Below are 25,242 nucleotides of genomic sequence, written 5' to 3'. Positions count from 1 at the left end.
TGAAAAAAATGAATTTTCATTACACTGTTCAATTCCTGAAGTGCATTTCTTGAGAACAAAATCCTTGCTTTATCATCCCACTTAATAATGTAGTCATGTAGGGAGCAATCCTATGGCAAGATCCACCAGGCAAGGAGCTTAGGATACAGCAGATCTCAGTTGTAGCTGAGGGATTCCTGACTCAGATAGTATTCAGTTCCTGACCCCCAACTCTGCTGAAGATACTCTGCCATAATTTGCTCAGCTAGCCACTAACCTAAAGACAGCAGGACTAGTTGTGTAGGTTTGGCATTATTTGAATTTACGCTGCTCACACTTAACAGAATTTGCATTCCATATGTCTCAAACTAATAGCAATCAAATTTGTTATAAATCTTTGCTCCAACATGGTATAGTGCTAGTACTAAGATAAGAAATCTACAGAGAAAGGATGTGGGGGCAGAAGAGAAATGCAAACCACAAACTCTTTTTCTTAGAAATGTGTTTATAAAAAAAGTCATAGCATTCAAAAGCAATGCTTATTATACAATATAAAATAATAGTAACATGGGCCTCTATGTATTTATTGGAAAAGGTTTGTATTGCAAAAATCTATTACAGCATTTACAGTATTGCAACATTTGCAATAGGATAAAATGTCTGTTGAACAATTACATAAATACTCTTAACAAATCTCTTTGTCTGCTGTATACTTTTCCATATTCCCAGCGGCATGGTGTTAATCTAATTCAAAGGCACAATCTTGAAAATATTGCTGCCATTTCTCAGTCCTTCCTGAAAGAACCCAACTTTCCCTCCTCAAGAATTTCAACATGACATGGAAGGACTTTGCTAGAATGAAGACTTTTTGGAGATGTGAAAAGTACCTAAAATTATCAACAGTTGTCTAATGATACTTGGCCCTTGACTGCTCAGTAACACTGATCAGATCGAAGAGAAGCTGTTAAATTAATAAAACACCAAGAAACATCACATTTGCTAGTAGCAAATGATCATATTAGCTGCAGTTTTCCCCCAACGGGATTAAAAAAGTGCACCAGTTATCCATGTCTGTACAATTTTCAAACATTAAATACACATACAGTAAGTTTTTAAATATTTTGTATCAAATACTTTAGGACAAATATAAATTACAGATTTTTTTCAAACAAAACATACACCTGAAATATAACTTGATATTACAGAATATAAAAATACCCATTTTGCCTTTTTTTTGGAACTTATGTATTTGCAAGTTCTGCATGACGCTGAGAATCCATTGGCAGGACTTCCTTTCAAATTAAAAAGGCTCAATGCTCAATGTGTGGGACTCCTATCCTTTCTTGTACAATGGCAAGACGCACTTTTTTCTTCCTAAAATGTAAGGGGAAATGTCTGTGCGTCTTATGGAGCGAATGTGTGGTCCCTGGAGCCGAATTGCCCAGGGGAGAAAAGCAGATCATGCTCACTTTCTTTTGAAAGAGGGAAGTAGGTGTTGAAACAAAGCCGCTAATCGGCAAGCGATCAGGGAGGGAGATAAGGGACGCTAGAGATAAAGGAGGCTGCCTAGGAGGGGGGAGGTATAGACTGCAAACTTGCAAGGAGAGAAATTAGAAGAGGAGGAGCAAAAAACTGCTCCAGCTAAGGAAAAGACACTAAGGCAAACAAGAGGGAAGGGAGTGTTGAAAGGAAGCAGCTGGTCGGAGGGAGATAAGCGATAAAGGAGGCTGCCTAGGAGGGGGGAGGTAAAAGCCCATGGATCCTCAGGATTTTTGCATTGGGTCACCCCAAATTCACCATCAGATCACATAGCATGTCCATGGCTACAGCCTGCACCAAAAAAACCACACATCCACTGTTTTGTGGGGCCGCAATGGCAAAAAACGTGGTTACAAACCACAGATCCACATGGATTCTCAGGATTTTTGCATTGGGCTACCCCAAACTCACCGTCAAATCACATGTCCGTGGCCACAGCATGAACCACAAAAATCATACATCCACGGTTTCGTTCAGAATATTTTTTTTCTTGTTTTCCTCCTCTAAAAACTAGGCGCATCTTATGGTCAGGTACATCTTATGGGGCGGAAAATACGGTATATTGTGCATGCCACAGGAACCTTTTTCGTGGCATGATTGCAGGGAAGAAGGGACATACATCTCCAGGAACACAGATCAAAAGCTTCTGGGCTGAGTTAAGAAGACCAGGTTTACAAACTCCATGTTCTTCTAGTCAAAGCACTGAAGCTTTAAATCTCCTTCTCTTATATGTGAAGGGCAGGTGGGGGTGTATGAACCTGAGGCTTGGTTGTTGCACATAAACCAAGCCAGCATAATTCCAGCGCTTAGTAATTCTGCACCCTTTCTGTAGCAAGCCTCACACGAGACACGGTGGCACACAGAAGGGAAGGTGTTTTGTACTGAAAGCATGTGAAATTTCAGGGAGGTTGGTTGTGACATACAAAGAAGGCTGGAAGCTTAGAAAACAGGGAGAGATGGTCCCAGCATTCAAACTAGTTGCCCACCTATGCTCTAGCTCCTATTGAGCAATTTAAGGTTTTTTTAAAGAAAGCATGCTGAATTCATTTTGATGGACTCATGTCAAATGCTTCATGCTTTAAAGCAGCCTTTCTCAACCTTGGGTCCCCAGATGTTGATGAACTACAACTCCCATCACCCCTAGCTAGCAAGGCCAGAGCTCAGGGACAACATCTGGGGACTCACAGGTTGAGAACCGCTGCTTTAAAGATTACTTCTTGTAAGGAACAATCAACACCATCCCCACCTAACTATATTTTATTAGCACCTCTTAACACGCCAAGTGGGGACATTTCTTGGGTCTGCCGTTACATCATTGAACAGCTCGTTTGCTAAACCCAAGTTGCTGTTTTCCGAAAAGCCTTTGCTCAGCGCACTGACTACGCCTTACGCATTTCAAGGCAGCAAACACAGGTTGAGACACATTGACAACCCTGGATCTTTGATGAGAGGATCTGTATGTTAAATGTGTTTCTAGACATTACAGGTTACATCAAGATTAAATTAGCTGAATTTAATTCCTACCAGAATCAATGGGACTGAAGTTATGATTAACGTTTTCCACTGATTTCAATGGAGTCAAAGTTCAACTAACTTTAGTCTGGATCCAACTCAACTACCGTATTTTTCTGTGTATAAGACTAGGTTTTCCCCCTAAAAAATTAGGGGGCGTCTTATACATGGATACAAATCCCCCCCCTATTTTCTTAAATCTGAGTCTCCAAAAATAGGGGGCGTCTTATACATGGGGGCGTCTTATAGACAGAAAGATACGGTATGTTTAGAAAGGCACTTAAACTCTTGGTAGATGTATGTAACCTTTTAAAAAATGAGATGTGAGTTAGTCCTCATTATCACTGCATTGTCGAATAGTCAATCACCCCACACTTCCAGTGTCACCTAGATAAGCAATAGCTTCTCCCTTTTTCATTGCTGGTCTTCCATCACAACAGTAAAAGCACTCTTACATTGCAGGAGAAAACACATGTGGCAACATGCAAGTCAGGAACAACTTCAGTGCCAGTAGTTACAAAATGTACAACACTGGAACCTTTGGCGGCATATCCCTTGGCCAGAGCGGGTTGGGGGGAGTGGAACAAAATGAAAACCAATTAAGGCACATAGGTACAAAATACAACACACACAAGATGCAATTCTGCCTGCAGAAGAACAAATATTTTCATCATCTGGAAAACAAACAAGGAGAAGTGGCAATTCTATTTTTAATTAAAGATTCTAACATTTCCCCTGAATCCAGGTCTAGAGAGACTTTTAAACTGGGCAAAATAAAACTGGCTTTTCAAATGCTTTGGTTATGGGGAAAAAATAGTACTAATGTTTATTTAAAAGTGCCATCAGTGCACAGGTTGCTTTGCAGACCAAACATGCAAAACAAAACAAATGTTAAAAATCCACACTTCTAAATCTTCCATCAAAAGGAATCCTTTACACACTTACCTAGGAGTAAACCCCATTGAACTCCTTGGGATTTACTTCTGAGTAGATATGTACAGGATGGTTTTGTAAGTTAGTTGCATTTAGTTCCCCCAAAATAAATGGGACTTTTCATTATCAATTTCAATGGAACTTGCATGCAACTAACTTAGTGCGGATTCCACCTTTTGTTTCTTGAGCATCATGAAAAGCGTGCTTGGATTTTGAAGTACGTCTCTAAAAAAATAGTTTAGATGCTATTATGGACTGATGCCAATTTATATCCACATATCCCAAATCCATAACCCAGATCTTCACAAATAAATTTCAAATTAAGCATTGGAAAATGAACTATCCTAAGTGCAATTGAGCTGTAGAGAAGACTGTCTGCAACAAGGATAGCCAATGTGGTGCTCACCGGATATTCTCGGGGTACAACTCCCATCAACCCCTAGTCAGCCTCTCCAATGGCCAGCAGTTATGGGAGTTGTGGTCCGAGAAAAGATGGAGAGCACCAGGCTGACTACCCTGGTCTAGGAAGAAATGATCGTTCCTGTACAATTGGATCCTAAAAGCCGTTCCATCACATCTCCCATAATCTGGTCCAGTTGAATGAATAGGCTACTTCCCCTCTGAAAAATCCTGTAGCAAAACTCAATCGATATCCCTTATTTTAAAGGCCCCAAAGTAAGTTCCTTCCGGAGAGCGATCCAGTAATGACGGGTATGATACTTGGATACTTATTATTTCACCAGATTTCAGTTTGAAAAACCCTCCTACATTTACAGAATAAAAATGAAATTCTGAGTCTCCTGACCAATTCTTTGTACTTCCTCCTTTCATCAAAACTACAGGGTTTCTCCTTTTAGCATCTGTTTTTATGACATATACCATCAACTGCAGAATTTGTCCAGTTAGGTTTCCCAAAGCTTCATGGTGTCTAAAGCATACATTGGTGTACAGATAATAAAAGCCATCATGATTGACTTCCAATTTCCCATCACTGAATGTCATATTCCGTATGTTTGCCCAGCCTTTGTCATGATGCCAAGATGTAAGGTTCACTTTTTTGGTACCTATGAGGGAAACAGATAAGAAAATGTATATCTTATTTTAAGTTTAATGTCACAGGTGGATAATATATTGTTTTTGCAGCCATGAGTTGGTGTTTACCTAGAATTGGTTTTACTGTTATTAAGGCAGCCCTGCATAGAGAAGCTTTTTAATGTGTAATGTCCAGAGCCTTCAACTTGACTATACTCTTAAATCTCTCTTAAATTAATTTCCTCACTTTTTCTGGTCTCATTCCAACTCCACAAGTCTATGATTCGATGACTCTTCTAGCTATGTCTGGGGAAGCAAACTCAGATGGCCATTTTACGACACCCATGATGGCTCTAGTCATGAACAGAGATGCTCAGCTCTTGGCCCCAGCCGAAGGGTTACTATGTTCCCCAGCTGTTTCAAAATGGGATGTGTGCACAGAGAGCAGATTATACAGATTATAGGTTTTCCACAGTATTAGGCTATCCATTCAGTGAAGTGTGGCTAAGAATATTGGATTCCACTTGGACAGAAGGAAGTGGTCAGAACAGAATCATAACTGTCACCTGATTTTAGCCAATTAATCTTCAATTCATTTTATGTAAATGGTGTTTTTGTACGCTCTGGTTTCCATCACGGTGTTCCGTTGCACCACGGTGTTCATGCTGGCCACATGACCTGGAAAGCTGTCTGTGGACAAACACCGGCTCCCTCGGCCTGAAGCGAGATGAGAGCCACAACCTCATAGTCACCTTTGACTGGACGTAACCGTCCAGGGGTCCTTTACCTTTTTTACCTTACCTTTTAAGTGAACATTCATACTACCTGAACTGAACGTATATGTATTTTGGCGTTGTTGAAGGAAGTGTAACATAACTTACAATTTAATCAACAGAAGCCACCATATAACTAACAATGCAATTTACTCAACAGAAGTCTGCATTAAAAGGGAAAGACCATTTTAAAACATTTCCTTTTTCATCCTCTATTCTGGAAACACCCCAAGAGCCAAGTTAACCCCAGATAATGGGAAATATGCCCCTATATTCTAGCCCTACAAATTATTGACATAATTTAGGAGACATGCTTGTGGATCAACTATCATATTAGCTTGGAATATTTCATGAATTGTGGTCATGACCACTGCTGACCAATGCTTTCTTGCTTTCCAGAATTTCCACTGCAAGATTTTAACCAACTTTATGCAAAGTTGAATAATTACATGCCTTACTGGGGGTGAGGGAGATCTGAAATCAGGAGGCCTCACAGAAGTTTTGCCATCTTACAAAAACTCCACGACAGTTTGGACTTAATGAAAGCTTAATTTAGAAGTTTAAAGTATCTATTTTCATACTTCTTTATATATTGGCTCAACCAGCTACAGTGAACCAATTGTTTGCATAAACCCTAGTTCAATTCAACCTGCGGCTTGGCCTCCCAAATTTACAGATAAAACAACAGGTTAGAGCTGCTTGTCTCGTTTCATTTTCCATCTGCTCAGTTCACCATACTAGGCAATGAAAGGAGACAATTGTCATTAAAATGGTTTGTCAATTTGGATTTCCCATGAAGCTACAGTTAATGCAAACCAAGGTTTTCAAGCCAACTTCAAATCATGAGCAGATTCTACTTTGCCAGCCAACTTCAAACAATGGTTTATCAATTCAGGCATCACACCACACCATAGTTGAGTTTTCTTAACCACGGTTTTGCACAATAACGTAAACTGGCACAATTCAGACAGCATAATATTGATAGAAACAAGATGAAAAAGGAGCTTACCAGCTGGAATTTTATTGCCATCGATTATGAGATGGGCAAGGGGTGCTTTGTCAGGCTTGTTTTTCTTGGGCAAATCTAGCCATGATGCTCCCATTGTAGCTAAAAGCAAGACATCTTGTTAAAATCACCACAGAAAAATCTCATAAGATTTGAATAATATCAAGTAATGAAGCCACTGTCATACTTACATTTATCTGATCTTGACTGATCCTTACCAATAATAATACGCTGGACTTCCTAAAAATGGAAGAAACAAACTTAATTTTGCATAGTGAAGCTACAGCTAAATTTGTCGCACGCTCACAAATCCTGAAAAACTAAGAGATGCTGAAGTTTGTGACAGTTTGCAAACCACACCATCTAGTTAAAGTGGCAGCAAGATCGCAAATTGCTTTGCCCACTTTGAGCTAATTTGTATGTAATGCTGTAAGCTTAAACCATAGTGTTTAGTGTTTCAAAAAAGAGCTGCAGCAAATCTGTAGGTTCATAAGGTTCCCTCTCCTTCTTTGCCATGGCTGCAAGGAGGAGTTTGAAACTTTCTACTTAGCATTTTAGATGAACTGCAGCCTGCAGTGCTGTCTGAACTTGGACAGATTTGGGACTAATTCAAACCATCATTTATTAAGCTGGCTTGCTTTAATTAACCATTGTTAAAATTAACCAGAGTTTAGCAAAAATGGCACCCACAAATCACATTCTTCATAAGTTTCCCCAGCCACTCTGGACAGCTCCCAACAGAATATTAAAAGCATGATAAAACATCAAACATTAAAAACATCCCTAAACTGGGCTGCCTTCAGATGTCTTCTAAAAGTCCGATAGTTGTTTATTTCCTTGACATCTGATGGGAGGGCGCCACTACCAAGAAGGCCCTCTGCCTGGTTCCCTGTAACCTCACTTCTCGCAGTGAGGGAACTGCCAGAAGGCCCTTGGAGCTGGACCTCAGTGTCTGGACTGAGTGATGGGGGTAGAGGAGACCATTTGAACCCACCTCCCGGCCAAGCTATCATGTTGCCTCTTGCAGTTCATACGTGGACATATAATTATGTTTGCCGTGGCTGATTGGGGATGTTGACTCATATCTTGGTTTTTGTTAAAGGCGTGAAGCTGAATTTGCATGGCTTAACTGTTAGGATTCTTGCTCCGTGCTTGCAGTCATGGGATTGTTGTCTATCACATGACGGTGTATGTTTTCATTCCACAGTGTGGGAAGTGACAGAGACAGGATGTTTATGTTACTGTGTTCCATGATGTGGGACTATTGTCCTTTGTTTTTTCTCTTTGCTGTCTGATGAGAAAGAGGAAGGAGCTAAGTCAGAATGCTGTGACTGTATTATATGTAAATAAAAGTAGATTAGCCAAAATGCTGAGCTATTGAGTCTGTTACACAAACTACAAATACTCTGCAGGATCCTAAGTGCATTGATGCCCCTTGGTATCAGTCACTGTGATGTTCAAGCTGGAGAAAGCTTTTGAAGCTCCCGAACGATCGACCAGGAGGGAGAGAACATGCCAGACGGGCATGCATCTCTGCCAGGGACCTACACGCGAGTAGGATGATCCTAACATCAACACACTGCAGCAGCAGAAAAAGTTAACGAATTTCAATAGGGAAAAATAAAAGGTTCTACACAGGAAGAACCAGCTGCACAATTTAAGATCGGGGACACTGGCCTGCCAGTAGCACATGTGAAAAAGATCTAGGGGTCTTCATAGACCACAAGCTTAACATGAGTCCACAGGGTGATGCAGCAGCAAAAAAGCTAATGCTATTCTAGGCTGCATCAACAGAAGTATAGTGTCCGATCAAGGAAAGTAATAGTCCCACTCTAGTCTGCCTTGGTCGGACCTGGAACGCTGCTTCTAGTTCTGGGCACCACAGTTGAAGAAGGGTGTTGACAAGCTGGAACATCCCAAAACGAACAAGGGTCAGGAAACTAAGCCTTGTGAGCAACCACTGAAGGAGCTGGGTATGTTTAGCCTGGAGAACAGAAGACTATGATAGCCATCTTCAAATATCTAAAGGGAAGCATTTCCATGAACACTGAAGAAGAGACAGTGTTCAATAATAATAATAATAATAATAATAATAATAATAATAATAATTTTTATTTATACCCTGCCCTCCCCAGCCAAGGCCGGGCTCAGGGCGGCTAACAACCAATAATAAAAACAAGTTGAGTGAATACAACTTAAAAACAAGATTAAAATGCAACATTAAAACATTGAAACATTAAAATGCAGCCTCATCACAGGAGGAGAAAGGAAAAAAGAAAGAGGGGGAGGGAATCAAATTGGCTCCAAGCCAAAGGCCAGGCAGAACAACTCTGTCTTACAGGCCCTGCGGAAAGAAAGCAGTTCCTGCAGGGCCCTGGTCTCATGAGGCAGAGCGTTCCACCAGGCCGGAGCCAGTGTTGAAAAGGCCCTGGCTCTGGTTGAAGCTAATCTAACTTCCTTAGGGCCCGGGACCACTAGGGTGTTGCTATTTATGGACCTTGAGGTCCTCCATGGGGCATACCGGGAGAGGCGGTCCCGTAGGTACGAGGGTCCTAGGCCGTGAAGGGCTTTAAAGGTCAAAAGCAGCACCTTAAATCTGACCCTGTACTCCACCGGGAGCCAGTGCAGCTTGAAAAGCACTGGGTGAATATGCTCCCATGGCAGAGACCCCGTGAGGAGTCTCACTGCAGCATTCTGCACCCGCTGGAGTTTCTGGGACAGCTTCAAGGGCAGCCCCGCATAGAGCGAATTACAGTAATCAAGCCTGGAGGTGACCGTCGCATGGATCACTGTGGCCAGGTCGGCCCCAATAACTCTCTCTCAACGCAACAGAAAGAAGCGCTCGTGTTTCTGTGTGAATGCTTGTGACAGAAAGAAGTACAGGTTGATGTTCTCCCAAAGAAGCAAGAAGGAGAAATCTGCTGGAAGGAGAAAGTGTAAACCTCTCAGAAGGAACTGCATGGCCTGCCTGGGTCATGTACAGAGGTCTGAGTGCAAAGAAAGAAAGAAAGAAAGAAAGAAAGAAAGAAAGAAAGAAAGAAAGAAAGAGTTTGTTTGAATGTTTAAGAAAGAAGCTGTCATCTTCAACTAAGTAAAACTAAGCCCCTGCTTTGTGAATAAGTACTTTGCACATATTCTTCTTTAGCTATAGGTTCTGCAAGGAAAAGCTTTTGAATATTTTAAGAAGTGTTTGGGCATTGTTTTAATTTCAAGGAAAGTGTCAGTAGCACCATCTGAGCATAACCCAGATAGGCTGCCTAGAAGTGACTGTGTAACAGGCACCGAGAAAGAGAAAAGATCACAATCATTATCTTCCAGGAAATTCACTGGTTTCTATCTCTGCAGCTCAGGAAGTAAACTGCAGAGAAAGCAAACTGGTTCAGAATGCCGAAGCCACAGAAATTGGTCCAGTGAATCTTTATAACAACAAATAGCACAACATGGGAAAGGGGACCGTCCACTGAAAGCAAAATATCCCAATACCTGACTGGCTTGCAATATTTGCCAGGTTGAACGGGGGTGGGGGGCAGATGAGGAATGGAGAATGTGGACCAGATGGGGCAGCCCTATAGGCTTCATCCAACACAGAGGTCTGCCCCCACCCCCCTGGTCACATCATCCACAACTGGGTCAAAGAGTGAATTCCAGAAGGCCAGATTCTGTCACTCCTGCACGACAAGTTGCATCTATCAAAATCCCCTCTATTCTGCAATTATGAGAAGCCACACACTCCATGTATAGTTACAACATTTCAAGGGGTTCCTGTTGCAGGTTGCAGTTTAGGTGGGCCCTAGCAATGGGCACACTGAAGAATATTCACACAAGTCACATTTGTCCTGATGCCAAACAGTTTTTAATTCTAACCCTACGAAAAGCCCTTTGCATCCTCACATTGCCAACTCAAAAACAGCAGCGACATTGAAGATGGCTTTGCAGAGTGCCTAAATGAATACCTCAAAAGTCAAGGTTCGAGGGCAGAAATCTGGCTGAGTCTGGAATAACCTTGGGAAGTGAAAGGATATGAAAGAAGGATTTCTATCTAGATGTTAGGATAGAGATGATAAAGAAAACAGGAAAACAGGAAGACACAATGAGAGATAAAGGAGGTGCTGTGGGACTGGTGGAAGTCAATGTCTTCTTGTTGTTTTAGTGTTTATAATATTAAATTGTAAGATATGGATTTGTTTTTGTTAGGTTTTTTTTAGTTTTTGAATGTTGATTTTTGTGTGTTGTGTATTATTATTTTTTGATATCTTTCGTGTTGTTGTTGTTGTGTGGAAAATACTAATAAAATTCGTTTTTTTAAAAAAAGAAGATGGCTTTGCAGAGTCTTCCAAATGCTACACAACATTGTGTAATCCTAAACAAAACGAAAACAGCCTCTGTGAGATAGTATTTTTACCCCCTTGTTGCAGAGAAGGGTGGGCCGAAGAGAACGTGGTTTGCTTACGGTCACCTCCAGAGTTCATGGCAGAGGCAGCATTTGAACCACAGGGCTTCCCTGACTCTCAGCTCCCTGCTTCAACTTCTCCCCTTCCGCCCCAGGACTGCGAGGCCAGACTTTCCTCAAGCACTCTCTCAGACGCCAACGTTTCCTCATGAAAGGCCACCTTGGAGGTCCAGCCGATGGAGTGCTTTGTTGCCATGCGCAAGACGAGTCCAGGCCTGAGATTTCCCAAAGGTGACGAGGTCTGGAGCCCAGCCAAGGGGACGGGGGCAGAGAAAAGTATCACTCCACAAACTGTCTCGCAGTTTTCTGTTTGCCCGTCTTGCCCTCCCGCTTTTTTAAGAGTGGGGTTCTGCAGCTCTGGAGTGGCAAAGGCCTCAAGTAGGAAATCAACAAACAGACTACAAGAACAAAAAATGTAATTTTGCTACTTGGTTTGAATGGAGCTGGGGAATTCATGGACAATGGCCAAGATCCAAGTGAGAAAAGTGGCACCCTAACATTGCACGTGTCTAAATGGAAGCTGGAGCCGCAGATTTTAGCAGAGAATCGAAAAGGCTGGAGACGGCGTTCCGAGTTTAGTCACTATCCGAACAAGCCGGAAGGGTCCAGTTCAGAGGCAGCCATTCCACGTGAGGCGGCTGCCACAGACTTTGGACAATGCTCTGTCGCGGTTGACCACAAAGAGGCCAGGACATTTTTATTTACTAAGCTTCCCCCTTAGCAAGGCTTCCATGAAGCGAGGTGAAGCAAGTCCCCACTGTTGCCAGTTCCACTGCGCCACCGCCGGCCCTGCCACAGCTTCCTCTGTGCCACCACTGCTAATTGCTCACAATGCTGCTTCTTTTGCTGGTCCAACCGCTGCTCCATCAACCTGAACTCTTCAAGGAGTGCCTCAATTCCTCCCTCCATTTTGACTTCACAAATGCTCACAGGCCTTTTCTGCTCGGAAACACAGATCCCACTTCTGACACCAGTGTTACACGCCACCCCAATCTCCCCCAAGATTCCAGGGGCTGCAGGTACGCTATCCGGGGTTAGTGTTTCCTTCGGGAATTAGGCAGAATACTGAGGCTCGCAGCAGCAGCATCCCCCCAAAACCAGCTGATTACATAGCAACAATAAGCCTAACGCCATCTTTCTCCCGCTGCCTAACTTGCACTGAAGCACAACCCAGCATAATGTTTCCTGTCTGCTTCCTTCACTCTTAACTCCAGCTGATTTCCTGTCCCCTGACCTAAATTCTGGTCCAGGGAAGGTCCCTCTTTTGATGTACTAAAGCTCATTACCTCAAAGGGGATTAGCGTTCCACACCTATTCACACTTAGCCCTTGAGAGAGGGAGGAAGCCCACAAATCTGCAAATGAGCTTTGCCCTTTCATCCCCCTGTGGCACCTAAGTGGCTTATTTCCAGGCGGTCTCAAAAGGAAGTTACCTGAGTAAATTCGCTTTTACACTTGTTGATTCAACAGGAGCAATGTGCTGACATCATCTGCGCATGCCGCACTTGCTTGTGTGGCATTTACGTCACCATGGGATATGGGGGGGGGCAGCTCCCTTCTTGGAAACTTTTTTTGGGGGGGCAAGGCCCCTGGCACCTACAGATCTATACCAATATCCTGCCACATAGGATGTTTTTTTTAAAAAAATGTTGTTGTACAGAAAAAAACCATAGCCCAAGATTGCAACTGTTGTTGACCTGTTTTCCTACCTTTGAAGGTACACATAATTATTTGAAATTTGGGGGGAAAGGAAAAGGCATGAGATATAGTCAACTAAAATGGGGGTTACGTTCCAGCGAAAAGAGAAAATCATGTACAGTGGTACCTTGGTTTAAGAACAGCTTAGTTTATGAACAACTTGGATTAAGAACACTGCAAACCCAAAGTAGGTGTTTTGGTTTGTGAACTTTGCCTTGGAAGCAGAACACGTTGAGTGTGTTCCATTTGTAAATCGAGTCCCCCGCTGCTATGGAAAAGCAAGCCTTGGTTTAAGAACACTTTGGTTTAAGAACGGACTTCCGGAACGGATTAAGTTCGTAAACCAAGGTACCACTGTATTGTCGAAGCACATTGGGTTCAATGGCAGGTGGGATCGTCAAAACCTTTTTCTCCCCAGGCACCCGCTCCCCCTCTTTAAATTTTTTGCTTTGGGGGGGTCAAGTATGTAACGCTGAATGTGCTCAAGCAAAATGCACCTAAGTTGTGAATCACCTGTATTCAGAAAACTGAAAAACCTGTATGTGGAAAGCACAGAGACAGCATTTCACCAGGACACTGAGGCTAAATTGATTCCCTCTCCAAATGCCACTGAGAAAACAGTTAGACAACTTCAGCACATTACAGTGGTACCTTGGGTTACATACGCTTCAGGTTATATACGCTTCAGGTTACAGACTCCATTAACCCAGAAATAGTGCTTCAGGTGTTGTAAATAAAAATATGCCCTTTTCCCTTATGGGGTATCCAAGAGCCCATATAGAGTCCTTACATAGGTTCCCTATTGGTAGGAGAAAATAACAGAGGCCAACCAGAGAATATTGAGAAGCAAAGCAGCTAGTAAGCTTGATCTTTATTGATCTGTTGCAACAGGGTGCTCCCCTCACACGCAGGAGAGGAAGAGGACCCCCAAAAATGCTATGCAAGGGCTTATAAAGACTTTTGAAATTCCCATCCTCTAGATCAAGACCACCCCCAGAAACATTATGCATTCATCACAGAAGGGGTGTAACCTAAGACCACCCCTCAGATAAGGCGGTCTAAAACAGAACATTTGCATGTTGTTTTCTCCTGTCGCTTTGTTTATTTCCTGTCTGGCAGGTTACTTGATTGGATTTCTTGGGGAGCCTTGGCAGTCTTTTGTAATGATAAGGCTCACACCCTTATTCAAACACAGATTAAGACAGGATTTGTGAAGGAAGAGACAATGGGGAGGCTTTTCCATTTTTTACCATGCAGAGAAACATTTGCTCAGTTTAGGAATCAAAATGGTTCCAGGTTGGCTTTCCTGTGCTGATCTATGTATGTGTGGTTATGAACGTTGCCATATATCTAAAACCATAAAATTCCTATCACACAGGTTAGGAACTTTGCTTCAGGATGAGAACAGAAATCGTGTTCCGGCGGCACGGCAGCAGCAGGAGGCCCCATTAGCTACAGTGGTGCTTCAGGTTAAGAACAGTTTCAGGTTAAGTATGGACCTCCAGAACGAATTAAGTACTTAACCTGAGGTACCACTGTATTTCAGTTGTGTATATGATGTACACCTTTTAAAATGTGAAAACCAGGGCCTACCCTACCCATGCAAAATTTTATAATTTAACCTTGGGTTAAGAACTTAATTCCTTCTGGAGGTCCATTCTTAACCTGAAACTGTTCTTAACCTAAGGTACCACTTTAACTAATGGGGCCTCCCACTGCCACCGTGCAATTTCTGTTCTCATCCTGAAGCAAAGTTCTTAACCTGAGGTACTATTTCTGGGTTAGCGGAGTCTGTAACCTGAAGCGTCTGTAACCTGAAGCGTCTGTAACCCGAGGTACCACAGTACAACATTACACATTAAGCCCTCTTTCTTCTGCACAGCTCAGACAAAGCTTTTCTTTAAACTTTGAACTAGGGCAATTAAAACCTATTGCAGTATTTTTTATTAACAGAACTGTTGGGACATTAGAATCCCTCAAAGGCAATAAAGAGGAAACGAACCAAGAGTTTTCTACTTCCTACGCAAGGGGCAATTACAAAAGACAGAACATATCAAGTGCCAGCACTCTATCAGCTTTTAAACGGCTCTAGATTAGATTGTAATTACATTTAAATAGAGCTAAATACGCAGTGATGTGTAAGAGATCAAACACTCTAAAGACCCTCTGGTATTTGCTTCTAACCCAACCCTTAGACATTTGCCTGGCACTTTCTGCCAGACACTTCCATGTGAAGCAAGCGTATTGTGCTCAGTTTCTGAGGACTTGCTAAGTCTTCAAGTCAGGCAAAAGGAAAATTGAGAGCCAGTGTTCATCGAGACACACAGCATTCAAATGGGGCTGTATGTCCTCTGACTTCTCTTCTTTGAACACAAGGCCCATGTCAAAATCTCCTTGCACCTGATGCTTGTTCTGAACCCTGGACAAGATCTTGCAAACACACAAGGAGAGGAGGGGAAGGCGAATGTGGAGTTCTTGGCCTCCTTCCCAGTTTCATCAACCTTTATGATTTATGGAGCTTGGGATGGTCCTCCAAACTGGGCTTATATACCAGAAGGTTTTCTATTGGGAATAGTGCCAGGAAGTCTAAAGGAAGAAGACATTATATTTATATGCAACAGTAGCCGCAAGGCTATTGATTGCGAAAAATTGGAAAAGTGGTATTATACCGACAAAAATAGAGTGGCTTGCCAAATTATTGGAGTACTACAATATATCCAAAAAAATTGGGAGGAATTGGAAGGATCTCAAAAGAGAAGACAGACAGGGATTGGAAGGTGTTTAAAGGATACTTGCAAAACCATATTGAAAAATCAGAACTCCTACTAGAATAAACAAGTTCCGTTTTAAATACTGAAATACTAAATAAGATGGATAACAATGTGTAATAGAAAAAGAGGCATGAAATTAGGTTAAAGGTGTGTGAAAGAAAGTAATAGAAGTGGAAAGAAATTGCAACCGAGTAGATTGGAAGTCTAACACAAAGGTGGGGTGAGGGGTGGTGGATGGTGATGGGAAAAGGAATTATCTGTGGGATTGTGTGTAGGCATGTTTGAACATTTTTAAGGATTGTATGAAATGTATGCTTGTATATTCGCAATATGTGTGCATTAATGCTGAATTATTTTAACAATAAAAACATGACTGTTTAAAAACAAACAAACAAACAAACAAACTGGGCTTATATTTTGTCCTTTCAATTTATGGATCACTTTATCGTAAAGACTTGTTGCAAACAACAACAGCTTTTCACGAGAGCCCATGTGGTCTAGCGGTCAGACTGGGAAGACCTACGTAGGTTTCAAAACCCCTCACTGGCTTCATTCAGATTCAACGCTCAACTCAAAAGTGAAAGTTTCCGCTTTATAACAACAAACTGCAGTGAGCCACCTGTTTCTCACTTCTCCTCCAGTGTGGCTGTGCAAAGGACGTTGGAAACTTTTAAAAAAAAAAATTCATTAGATTTTTAGCAAACTGAAACTACAGATAGAAACAGGACAATAATAGCAACATCAACCATTACTTATTTTGGTTTTTCTTTCTCTTGCAGGAATTTGCAAATTATCACTTCTATGTAGTGCTATTTTTTTTCTAGAAAAAAGAGGTGCCGGAACTCACCATGAACACCTTCCTCATTCTCCTATAACGGCAATGGCGCCCACCTGAGTGGTGCCAGAACTGAGTTCCAGCAAAATCTAGCTGAAAGAAAGCGCTGCTTCTGTTTAAGATTAACCACAACTTGTCTGAACTTGAAAAACCGTGGTTAACTGTAATCTGCGGCTGAATTATGTATTGAATATATTTCTAGCCTGCTCTTCATCCTATCGGATCCCTTTGTTGAAACAAGCCTCTCTAAACTATAAAGGTAAAGGGACCCCTGACCATTAGGTCCAGTCGTGGACGACTCTGGGGTTGCGGCGCTCATCTCGCTTTATTGGCCGAGGGAGCCGGCATACAGCTTCTGGGTCATGTGGCCAGCATGACTAAGCCTCTTCTGGCGAACCAGAGCAGCGCACGGAAACGCTGTTTACCTTCTCGCCGGAGCGATACCTATTTATCTACTTGCACTTTGTGCTTTTGAACTACTAGGTTGGCAGGAGCAGGGACTGAGCAATGGGAGCTCACCCCGTCGCTGGGATTCGAACTGCCAACCTTCTGATCGGCAAGCCCTAGGCTCTGTGGTTAACCCACAGCGCCACCCGTGTCCCAAGCTATAGTTTGTCATAATTTGTCCAGCTTCAGACAAGAGGAACATTTTCGCCTCGCACCTAAAAATGAAGGCACCAGGAGAACCTCCCTGGGGGGAGCATCCCGCAAATGGGGAGCCACTACAGAAAAGGCCCATTCTCGTGTTGCCACCCTCCGGCCCTCTCATGGCGGAGGCACACAAAGAAGGGCCTCAGATGATGATCGCAGGGCCCAGTTTATATGGGGAGAGGAAGTCCTTGAGGCATTGCAGTCCTGAGCTGTGTCATTTATCTACCGTATTGGCCTGAATATAAGCCGCACCCAAATATAAGCCGCACCTTTAAAATTGGGCGGGGGGAGAGAAAAGAAAAAATACCCAAATATAAGCCACTCCATTCCTCGCTGCCCCTGGCTGCATACGGGGCAGGGAGCCGCGCTGCGCAGAGGACAGGGGCCTATGCGCAGGACAGACACCACTTTGCTGCGCTCCTGGCTTCATACCGTAAGGTCGGAATGTGGGGGGGAAGTGAGGCTTATAGTCGGGCCAATACGGTATTACTGTGTCATTTAACCACTAGGATAAACTCCAAGCACTTTCTGCTGAGGGACATGCAGAATTTATATTCTGTACCTCCTGAACTCCAAACTTTTTCCACTAAGAGGGAATGAAGAATTGTGGACCATAAGTTATTGATATTGATTATAGAATTAGTTATATACCCCAGATGAAGATAATGCCAGGAATAACAGTTTTTCCAAAGCAACCGTAAGTATAAAATGAGCTGCGGGTAAGAAACAAACTGCAGGTTGGGTTAATCATGTGGGTTTTTTTAAGTGTGCTTAAGGGTGCCACTTGTATTCGGATGGAAAAACAGCTCTGGGGTGCTGAACCGGTACTGTACAGTGGTACCTCGGGTTAAGAACTTAATTCATTCTGGAGGTCCGTTCTTAACCTGAAGCACCACTATAGCTAATGGGGCCTCCTGCTGCCGCCGCGCTGCCAGAGCACGATTTCTGTTCTCATCCTGAAGCAAAGTTCTTAACCCGAGGTACTATTTCTGGGTTAGCGGAGTCTGTAACCTGAAGCGTATGTAACCTGAAGCGTATGTAACCTGAGGTACCACTGTATTACGTTCCCAATGCAGATTGGGAGTCACACCAAGAAGAAATCAGCTTCTTGGCTAAGCAGGGCAAGCCTGACTGACTGACCGTTTTGGATCTGTGGGTGCCAGGAACTCACTTTGCCCTGGGGTTAATGTGGAAGCTTCGGCTACCTGCAAGCTTCAGACCAGCTGGGCTGCACTGACCTTCTGCATTGCTCCTTGAAATGCCTGCTTCATCCTTCTGCACGATTCAGACAGCAGCCTTGTTTCTTGGTTTGCCAAGGTTGTTTCCTGCAGGTCTATATTCCCCTGGAGTCTCAGAAAAGTTCTCAGACAATGCGTATCTTCTTCCGAAATTCTGTTAGGGTCCATCTGAAAGAAAATATTCAAAGACATCTCACTGCTTTTATTTCACAGATTGTTCATGCACCCAAAAGCAGAATGGAGGCCATCCCAGAGATATCAAATGTCAAAAAAACTTGCCCTGGTCCAGCAAGGCTATTGCTATGTTCTTAAAAGGAGCAGCTAAAGTCATGGTGGGAAGGTTTGTCAGAAGGTATTGAGCATGCAAACTAAAAACGGAAACTTTATTGTGATCAGACCCACACAGGAAGGGAGTCCTGGCCATTAACTTGATGGCAGCCACACTTCGAAGAGATAACCTGATCTAGAGAGCCCTTTCAGGAAAGAGAATACAGTGGTACCTCAAGTTAAGTACTTAATTCGTTCCGGAGGTCCGTTCTTAACCTGAAACTGTTCTTAACCTGAAGCACCACTTTAGCTAATGGGGCCTCTCGCTGCCGCCAGAGCACAATTTCTGTTCTCAACCTGAAGCAAAGTTCTTAACCCGAGGTGGTATTTCTGGGTTAGCGGAGTCTGTAACCTGAAGCGTATATAACCTGAAGCGTATGTAACCCGAGGTACCACTGTATACACAAGGATATGTGTGAAACACAGCGCACATGTTTCTTTTTCATTGGGTATGCAAATCAGACTTAAGCTAGAAAATCAGTTATAAATGCAGGATGCGCGGGGTTTTGAACATCAATTTTGCTGGGAAAACCTCACATCAGAAAGGGCTACTGGCAGCTGCCAGAAAAAAGGAAAAGCAGCGTTTGGGGTGATGAGGGAATTGAAGGCTGAGAGGCAAAGTAGAAGAGGTCTGGAAAAAGGAAAGCCCAGGGGCAGAGATCCCAGGGAGAAGCAAGCTGGATGCCGTCTACAATTCTGCGTATCTCAGGGGCTGTTCACAGAAACATTTTCTTCACCTGCCAAGATCCCATCTATAACACCGCAGATCTATATGTCTTGACTTTCAGGCAGAGCCAATATCTGCTGTGCAAATAACATGGCCAAATGATTTGGAGGGCTCCAACGCCTTCATTTGGAGGGACTTGTGATAAGAATTTTAAGGTCTTAGATATGTAATAGATGTTCATAAACGTACCAAGCAAACACATACATAAATATATAAACCACATGTCTGAAAACACCACAGAAAAAAAGGCCTGAACAAATTGACCTCTATTATTTCTCTGCAAGGTCAAAGTGGGAAACCTCCCCATTGTCTTTTTCCTTCACAAATCCTGTCTTAAGGGCACATTTAAGATATGAATAGGGTGAGAGCCTGTGACCTGGCTCAGGAACTAAGTATTTATCATTACAAAAGACTGGCCAGGCTCCCCAGGCAATCCAATCAAGTGACCATTAAACAGGTAACCTGTCAGACGAGATAAACAAGTCACTCAGATTTCTGCTGTAGACTGCCTTTCTGTGATGTAGGTATGATGTATCTGGGGGGGTGGTCTTAGGTTACACCCCTTCCATGGTGTATGTATGATGTATGGAGGGGTGGTCTTGAGCTCCAGGGCAGGGAATTTAAAACGTCTATATTAGGCCTTGCGCACCATTTTTCTGGGTTCCTCCTCTCCTGCGGGCGAGGGGAGCACCCTGTTGCAACAGATCAATAAATATCAAGCTTACTAGCTGCTTTGCTTCTCAATATTCTCTGGTTGGCCTCTGTTATTTTCTCCTACCAAGAGGGAACCTACATAAGGACTCTATATGGGCTCTTGGGTACCCCATAAGCGGGAAAGGGGCAGATTTTTGTTTACAACAGACTCAAATAGTGTTTTCCTTAATGTTCCATTGTACACAATGGGTCGCCCCTGCCTTCTGAAGCACCTTCTACTATCATATAACTGCAGGGGGACTCCCAAGAGTTATCTAGTCCAACCCCCTGCAATGCAGGAATTCCAACTAAAGCATCCATGGCAGAAGGTCACCCACGGCCACCCACTCTATGTATCTATCTCTCCATCCACTAATATTTATAGATAGATATAGACAGGGCTTTTTTGCAGTTGGAACTCAGTTGCGGCACCTCTCAGGTGGGCGCCATTGCCATGATAAGAGAACGAGTGAGGCGTTCATGGTGAGTTCCAGCACCTCTTTTTCTAGGAAAAAGAGGCGAGAAGACGACTTCTCGGTGGCTGAGAAGGTCCCCTTGCATGCTGACTGGGCAGCTCTAGAATGCACCCGTGGTTCTGGGTGTGTGTGGTGGGACCAGAGAGGGGCAAGTTAGGATCGATCCTAATCCCCTTCTGCTTGGCCACATGACCTGGCAACTCAGTAAAAGTTACGCTGGCAAAAGCTGGTGTAACTAAAAAGACTAAAGGCTTGACTTCCCAGCAGCTGCCCCACTGCTGAAGAAGACCTGTTGTTGTGTTGTTGTTGTTGTTTTACTTATGCTTTTCAATTTTATACATTTCAAGAATTTTACAATCATTTTAACATTTCAAAACTTGACTTCCTTCCCCCTCTTTCTGCGGTTCCTTAAATTTATTTTTAACATTTTCTGCATATCCAAATTAACTTAATTTGCTCACTTATTCATCTACTTTAAATATACTGTATACTCTTATAAAACTGCAGATCATTACAGTGGTACCTTGCTTTTTGGATTACAACCCTTTTTTTTTTTTGGATTACGAATAAATTTGGGGGGGAGGCCCCATTGGCGAAAGCATGCCTTGGCTTACAACCTGTTTTGGTTTTCAAACGGACCTCCGGAACGGATTATGGTTGTAAACCAAGGTACCACTGTACAATAATCCTGCCAATGTTCTTATCTGTTTACAGTTTGTTTGTAAATATTCCATAAACCATTTCCATTCTTTTATCAAAAGTTTGTTATCTTAATTTCTTATTTTTCCATTTCTGCATATTCATTAAATACTGGTATCCATTCTTCTTTTGCTGGGACGTCTTCTTGCCACTGCAGTCGCATACATGAATAAATTTCTATACTGTCTGTGTAGTTCTGTCCCTGTAATTCCCAAAAGGATCCACTGCTGAACAGAGTTTCGACCTGGTGTACTTTATGTAATTATTTTGACTGTTTTTAGATAAGCGATTGTTTTCTATATGTCTCATAGGAAGTAACTCATAAATAAAACAAAACAATGGAAAGCAGTGCATTCGTCTACTGCTGTGGGATCACCAGACATGGGTACTCAAGGTTAACCATGTAGAGTGTTTTGGGTCCATGAAAACAACTGTGTGAACCTGTCCTCAGAGTTTCACCCATGTTCCACTTTCTCTAGCACAGTAAAAACTCTTACTCATGCAAAATACAAAAACAGGTAAGCAACCACAGCTTCCTGGCTGAGATTCACAGGGCCATTCTGTTTCCTGTTTGAGATAACAACATGCACTTTTCACTCTGGTGTATGGTTTCACATGTGGTTAAGATTTTCATAAACCAAGACCTCAAGCTACAAGATGGCCCTGAAGAAGGGAGCTAAGCTCTAACACAGAGTGAATTCAGTGCAAAATCTGGGCTTCAAAAATCCTGGAAGGGGAGGGGGACCCACATATGTAATGCTTTAAAAGTTTGATGCCACTATACATTCAAGATCAAAAAAACTAAGATCATGGCCGCTGGTTCCATCACCTCCTGGCAAATAGAAGGGGAAGAAATGGAGGGAGGGAGAGATTTTACTTTCTTGGGCTCCATGATCACTGCAGATGGTGACAGCAGTCACGAAATTAAAAGACGCCTGCTTCTTGGGAGAAAAACAATGACAAACCTAGACAGCATCTTAAAAAGCAGAGATATCACCTTACCAACAAAGGTCCGTACAGTTAAAGCCATGGTTTTCCCAGTAGTGATGTATGGAAGTGAGAGCTGGACCATAAAGAAGGCTGATCGCGGAAGAATTGATGCGTTTGAATTCTGGTGCTGGAGGAGACTCTTGAGAGTCCCATGGACTGCAAGAAGATCAAACGTATCCATTCTGAAGGAAATCAGCCCTGAGTGCTCACTGGAAGGGCAGGTCCTGAAGCTGAGGCTCCAATACGTTGGCCACCTCATGAGAAGAGAAGACTCCCTGGAAAAGACCCTGATGTTGGGAAAGATGGAGGGCACAAGGAGAAGGGGACGACAGAGGACGAGAGGGTTGGACAGTGTTCTCGAAGCTACAAACATGAGTTTGACCAAACTGCGGGAGGCAGTGGAAGACAGGAGTGCCTGGCGTGCTCTGGTTCATGGGGTCATGAAGAGTCGGACACGACTAAACAACTAAACAACAACAACAATACATTCAAAAAATATCACCAACTTTGCAGCTGGCTCAGGGAAGGGCTTTAAACTAGCCACAGCAAGCTGGAAAAAGTGGGGAGGGTTGTGGCTCAAACTCTTAAAATCAGATCTACTAGATCCATATGAAGCCATTTTGGACGGAAGCCCAGCATGGGCAGGCAGGCAGGAGGCGACAGCAACAGAGGGACGTGTGAGTGATGCCACCGCAAATGTGCCTACAAATCTGTGCAACACAATCTAGCAAACAACTTCAGCAAGACAAGGAATGTTCATGATAATTTTATTAAGATTTACGAGTTGCTTGCTAGCTACCAAACTTCATCAACCAGTTTAAGGTCGCGTGTGTAAACTTTCCGCAGACTGGGAAACAGGGAATATAGCAAAAGGGGGGAGTTGCTGAACCAAAGGTGAACAATCATAATCAATATTATAATTAGCAAAAGCCAAAGATGTAGTGTTGTATGTTGTTAAAAGCATGTCAGAAAGTTTTGGTGGCTAACAGGTGGCAAATACATTTTATATTCTGTACTTGAACCATAGTAAAGGTAAAGGTAAAGGGACCCCTGACCATTAGGTCCAGTCATGACCGACTCTGGGGTTGCGGCACTCATCTCGCTTTACTGGCCGAGGGAGCCAGCGTATAGCTTCTGGGTCATGTGGCCAGCATGACTAAGCCACTTCTGGCAAACCAAAGCAGCGCTTGGAAACGCCGTTTACCTTCCCGCCGGAACGGTACCTATTTATCTACTTGCACTTTGACGTGCTTTCGAACTGCTAGGTTGGCAGGAGCAGGGACCGAACAACGGGAGCTCTCCCCGTCGCGGGGATTTGAACCATAGTAAGAACCTGCAAAAGACTGGGCAACTGGTGAAATTAAGAAAAATGCATCAAACATGAAAGAAAACACGAGAAACAGATAAAAGTTGCTAAACTTGAGGCAGCTGTGGTGGAGGTGGCAGAAAAAGGCTACATATTCTGAATGGGCTTCGGGGCCAGCATCTAAGTCAGGGGTAGGCAACCTAAGGCCCAGGGGCCAGATGTGGCCCAATCGCCTTCTCAATCCAGCCCGTGGACGGTCCGAGAATCAGCTTGTTTTTACATGAGTAGAATGTGTGCTTTTATTTAAAAGGCACCTCTGGGTTATTTGTGGGGCACAGGAATTTGTTCATTTCCCCCCCCCCAAAAATATAGTATGGCCCCCCCACATGGTCTGAGGGACGGTGGACCGGCCCATGGCTGAAAAAGGTTGCTGACCCCTGATCTAAGTGCTGCCAAATGGAGAAGGGAGATTATTTTGGCTGTTCAAGAGATGCTGTTCACATGTAGCCTTGCCACACTACAGTTGTTTTCTGAAACTCCTGGAGTTTTCAAGCTTGTGTTGCTTTCTAGATTTCTGGAACATACATGATGGAGCACAAGTCACAATGATAGGCAGCTGTTAACAAAATGCTTTATAAATTCAGATGCAGTATACTTTTGGGGACCAGACACTGACGACAAAGATACAAGAATCACGGATACTTCAGCAAGTCGTATTTAACATGGAAGGAAGCATTAAACTGCACAAACATTGAAATATGCACATAAACTGATGGGTAGCATCTCTGTGCCAAAACAACTCCCTTCTTTCCTTCCATTCTTAAGTGACACATTGGATGACACTTGAAGACAGGAATCTTATCGTCGGTCTCATCCCCTCTGCCCCTAGTCCTTGCCACTAGTCCTTCAGCTTGGACCTAAAAATGAGCAGAATGTTTAAGAGCATGACAAATTCCCATCCTTGCAGCAGGACAAGGACAGTGGATTTGGAGTATTGGTTCTCACATCTCCTGTACATACTGCCTCTCTCAGATGAGGACAGAGATCGTTAAAATCTAAAATCTAATGACTCTGTGGACCAATCTGAAGTTTCTCAAGAATTCTACTCCAAATGAAGAACTGAGTAAATGTCTGGCTAGTTCAGACAGTGAATTTGAATTAGTATGCAAATTTCCAAGAACCAAGAGAGATGTGGTAAAGGCAGGACTCAGGTCTCTACCTAGATCAGGTATCCCCAAACTCGGCCCTCCAGCTGTTTTGGGACTACAACTCCCATCATTCCTAGCTAACAGGGATGATGGGAACTGTAGTCCCAAAACAGCTGGAGGGCCAAGTTTCGGGACGCCTGACCTAGATATTTTATCAGTGTGCCTCATCTCAGACAAAGTGAAAATAAAAGCCTAAGAACTGCCTTGCCAGGTCAAGCCAGGGTCCTTCCATTCTAGCACACTATTTCCAACAGCCACCTGTGGACTCTGCCCCGGTTAAACCCAGTGCTGACATTCCCCTGGAGGTCTGGTAAAAGCGATCAGCAATGGCAGTTAAATGGTCCATATTCAACTTCTTCCAAGTATGAACGTCCAAAGTGTATATTACTGCTACGAAATC

The 25,242-nt window shown here is 43.2% G+C and overlaps 1 protein-coding gene across 1 annotated transcript in view; it reads right to left on the bottom strand.

Annotated features, from left to right (window-relative positions):
* Positions 1-466: 466 nt before the first annotated feature.
* Positions 467-25,242, bottom strand: part of TNFSF11 (TNF superfamily member 11) — a gene marked incomplete at its 5' end in the record, with an annotated part of 38,126 nt that continues 13,350 nt past the window's right edge. Inside the window, 4 exons of the mRNA XM_081015005.1 lie at positions 467-5,027; positions 6,778-6,876; positions 6,966-7,014; positions 18,417-18,584. Coding sequence (XP_080871131.1) covers positions 4,606-5,027; positions 6,778-6,876; positions 6,966-7,014; positions 18,417-18,584 — 738 coding nt within the window. The 3' untranslated portion in view covers positions 467-4,605. The remainder of the gene's footprint in view (positions 5,028-6,777; positions 6,877-6,965; positions 7,015-18,416; positions 18,585-25,242) is intronic.

This window comes from Podarcis pityusensis, assembly GCF_964106645.2.
Source record: "Podarcis pityusensis genome assembly, chromosome: 7".
Taxonomy (NCBI): Eukaryota; Metazoa; Chordata; class Lepidosauria; order Squamata; family Lacertidae; genus Podarcis; species Podarcis pityusensis.
This window is presented reverse-complemented; position numbering and strand designations above follow the sequence as displayed.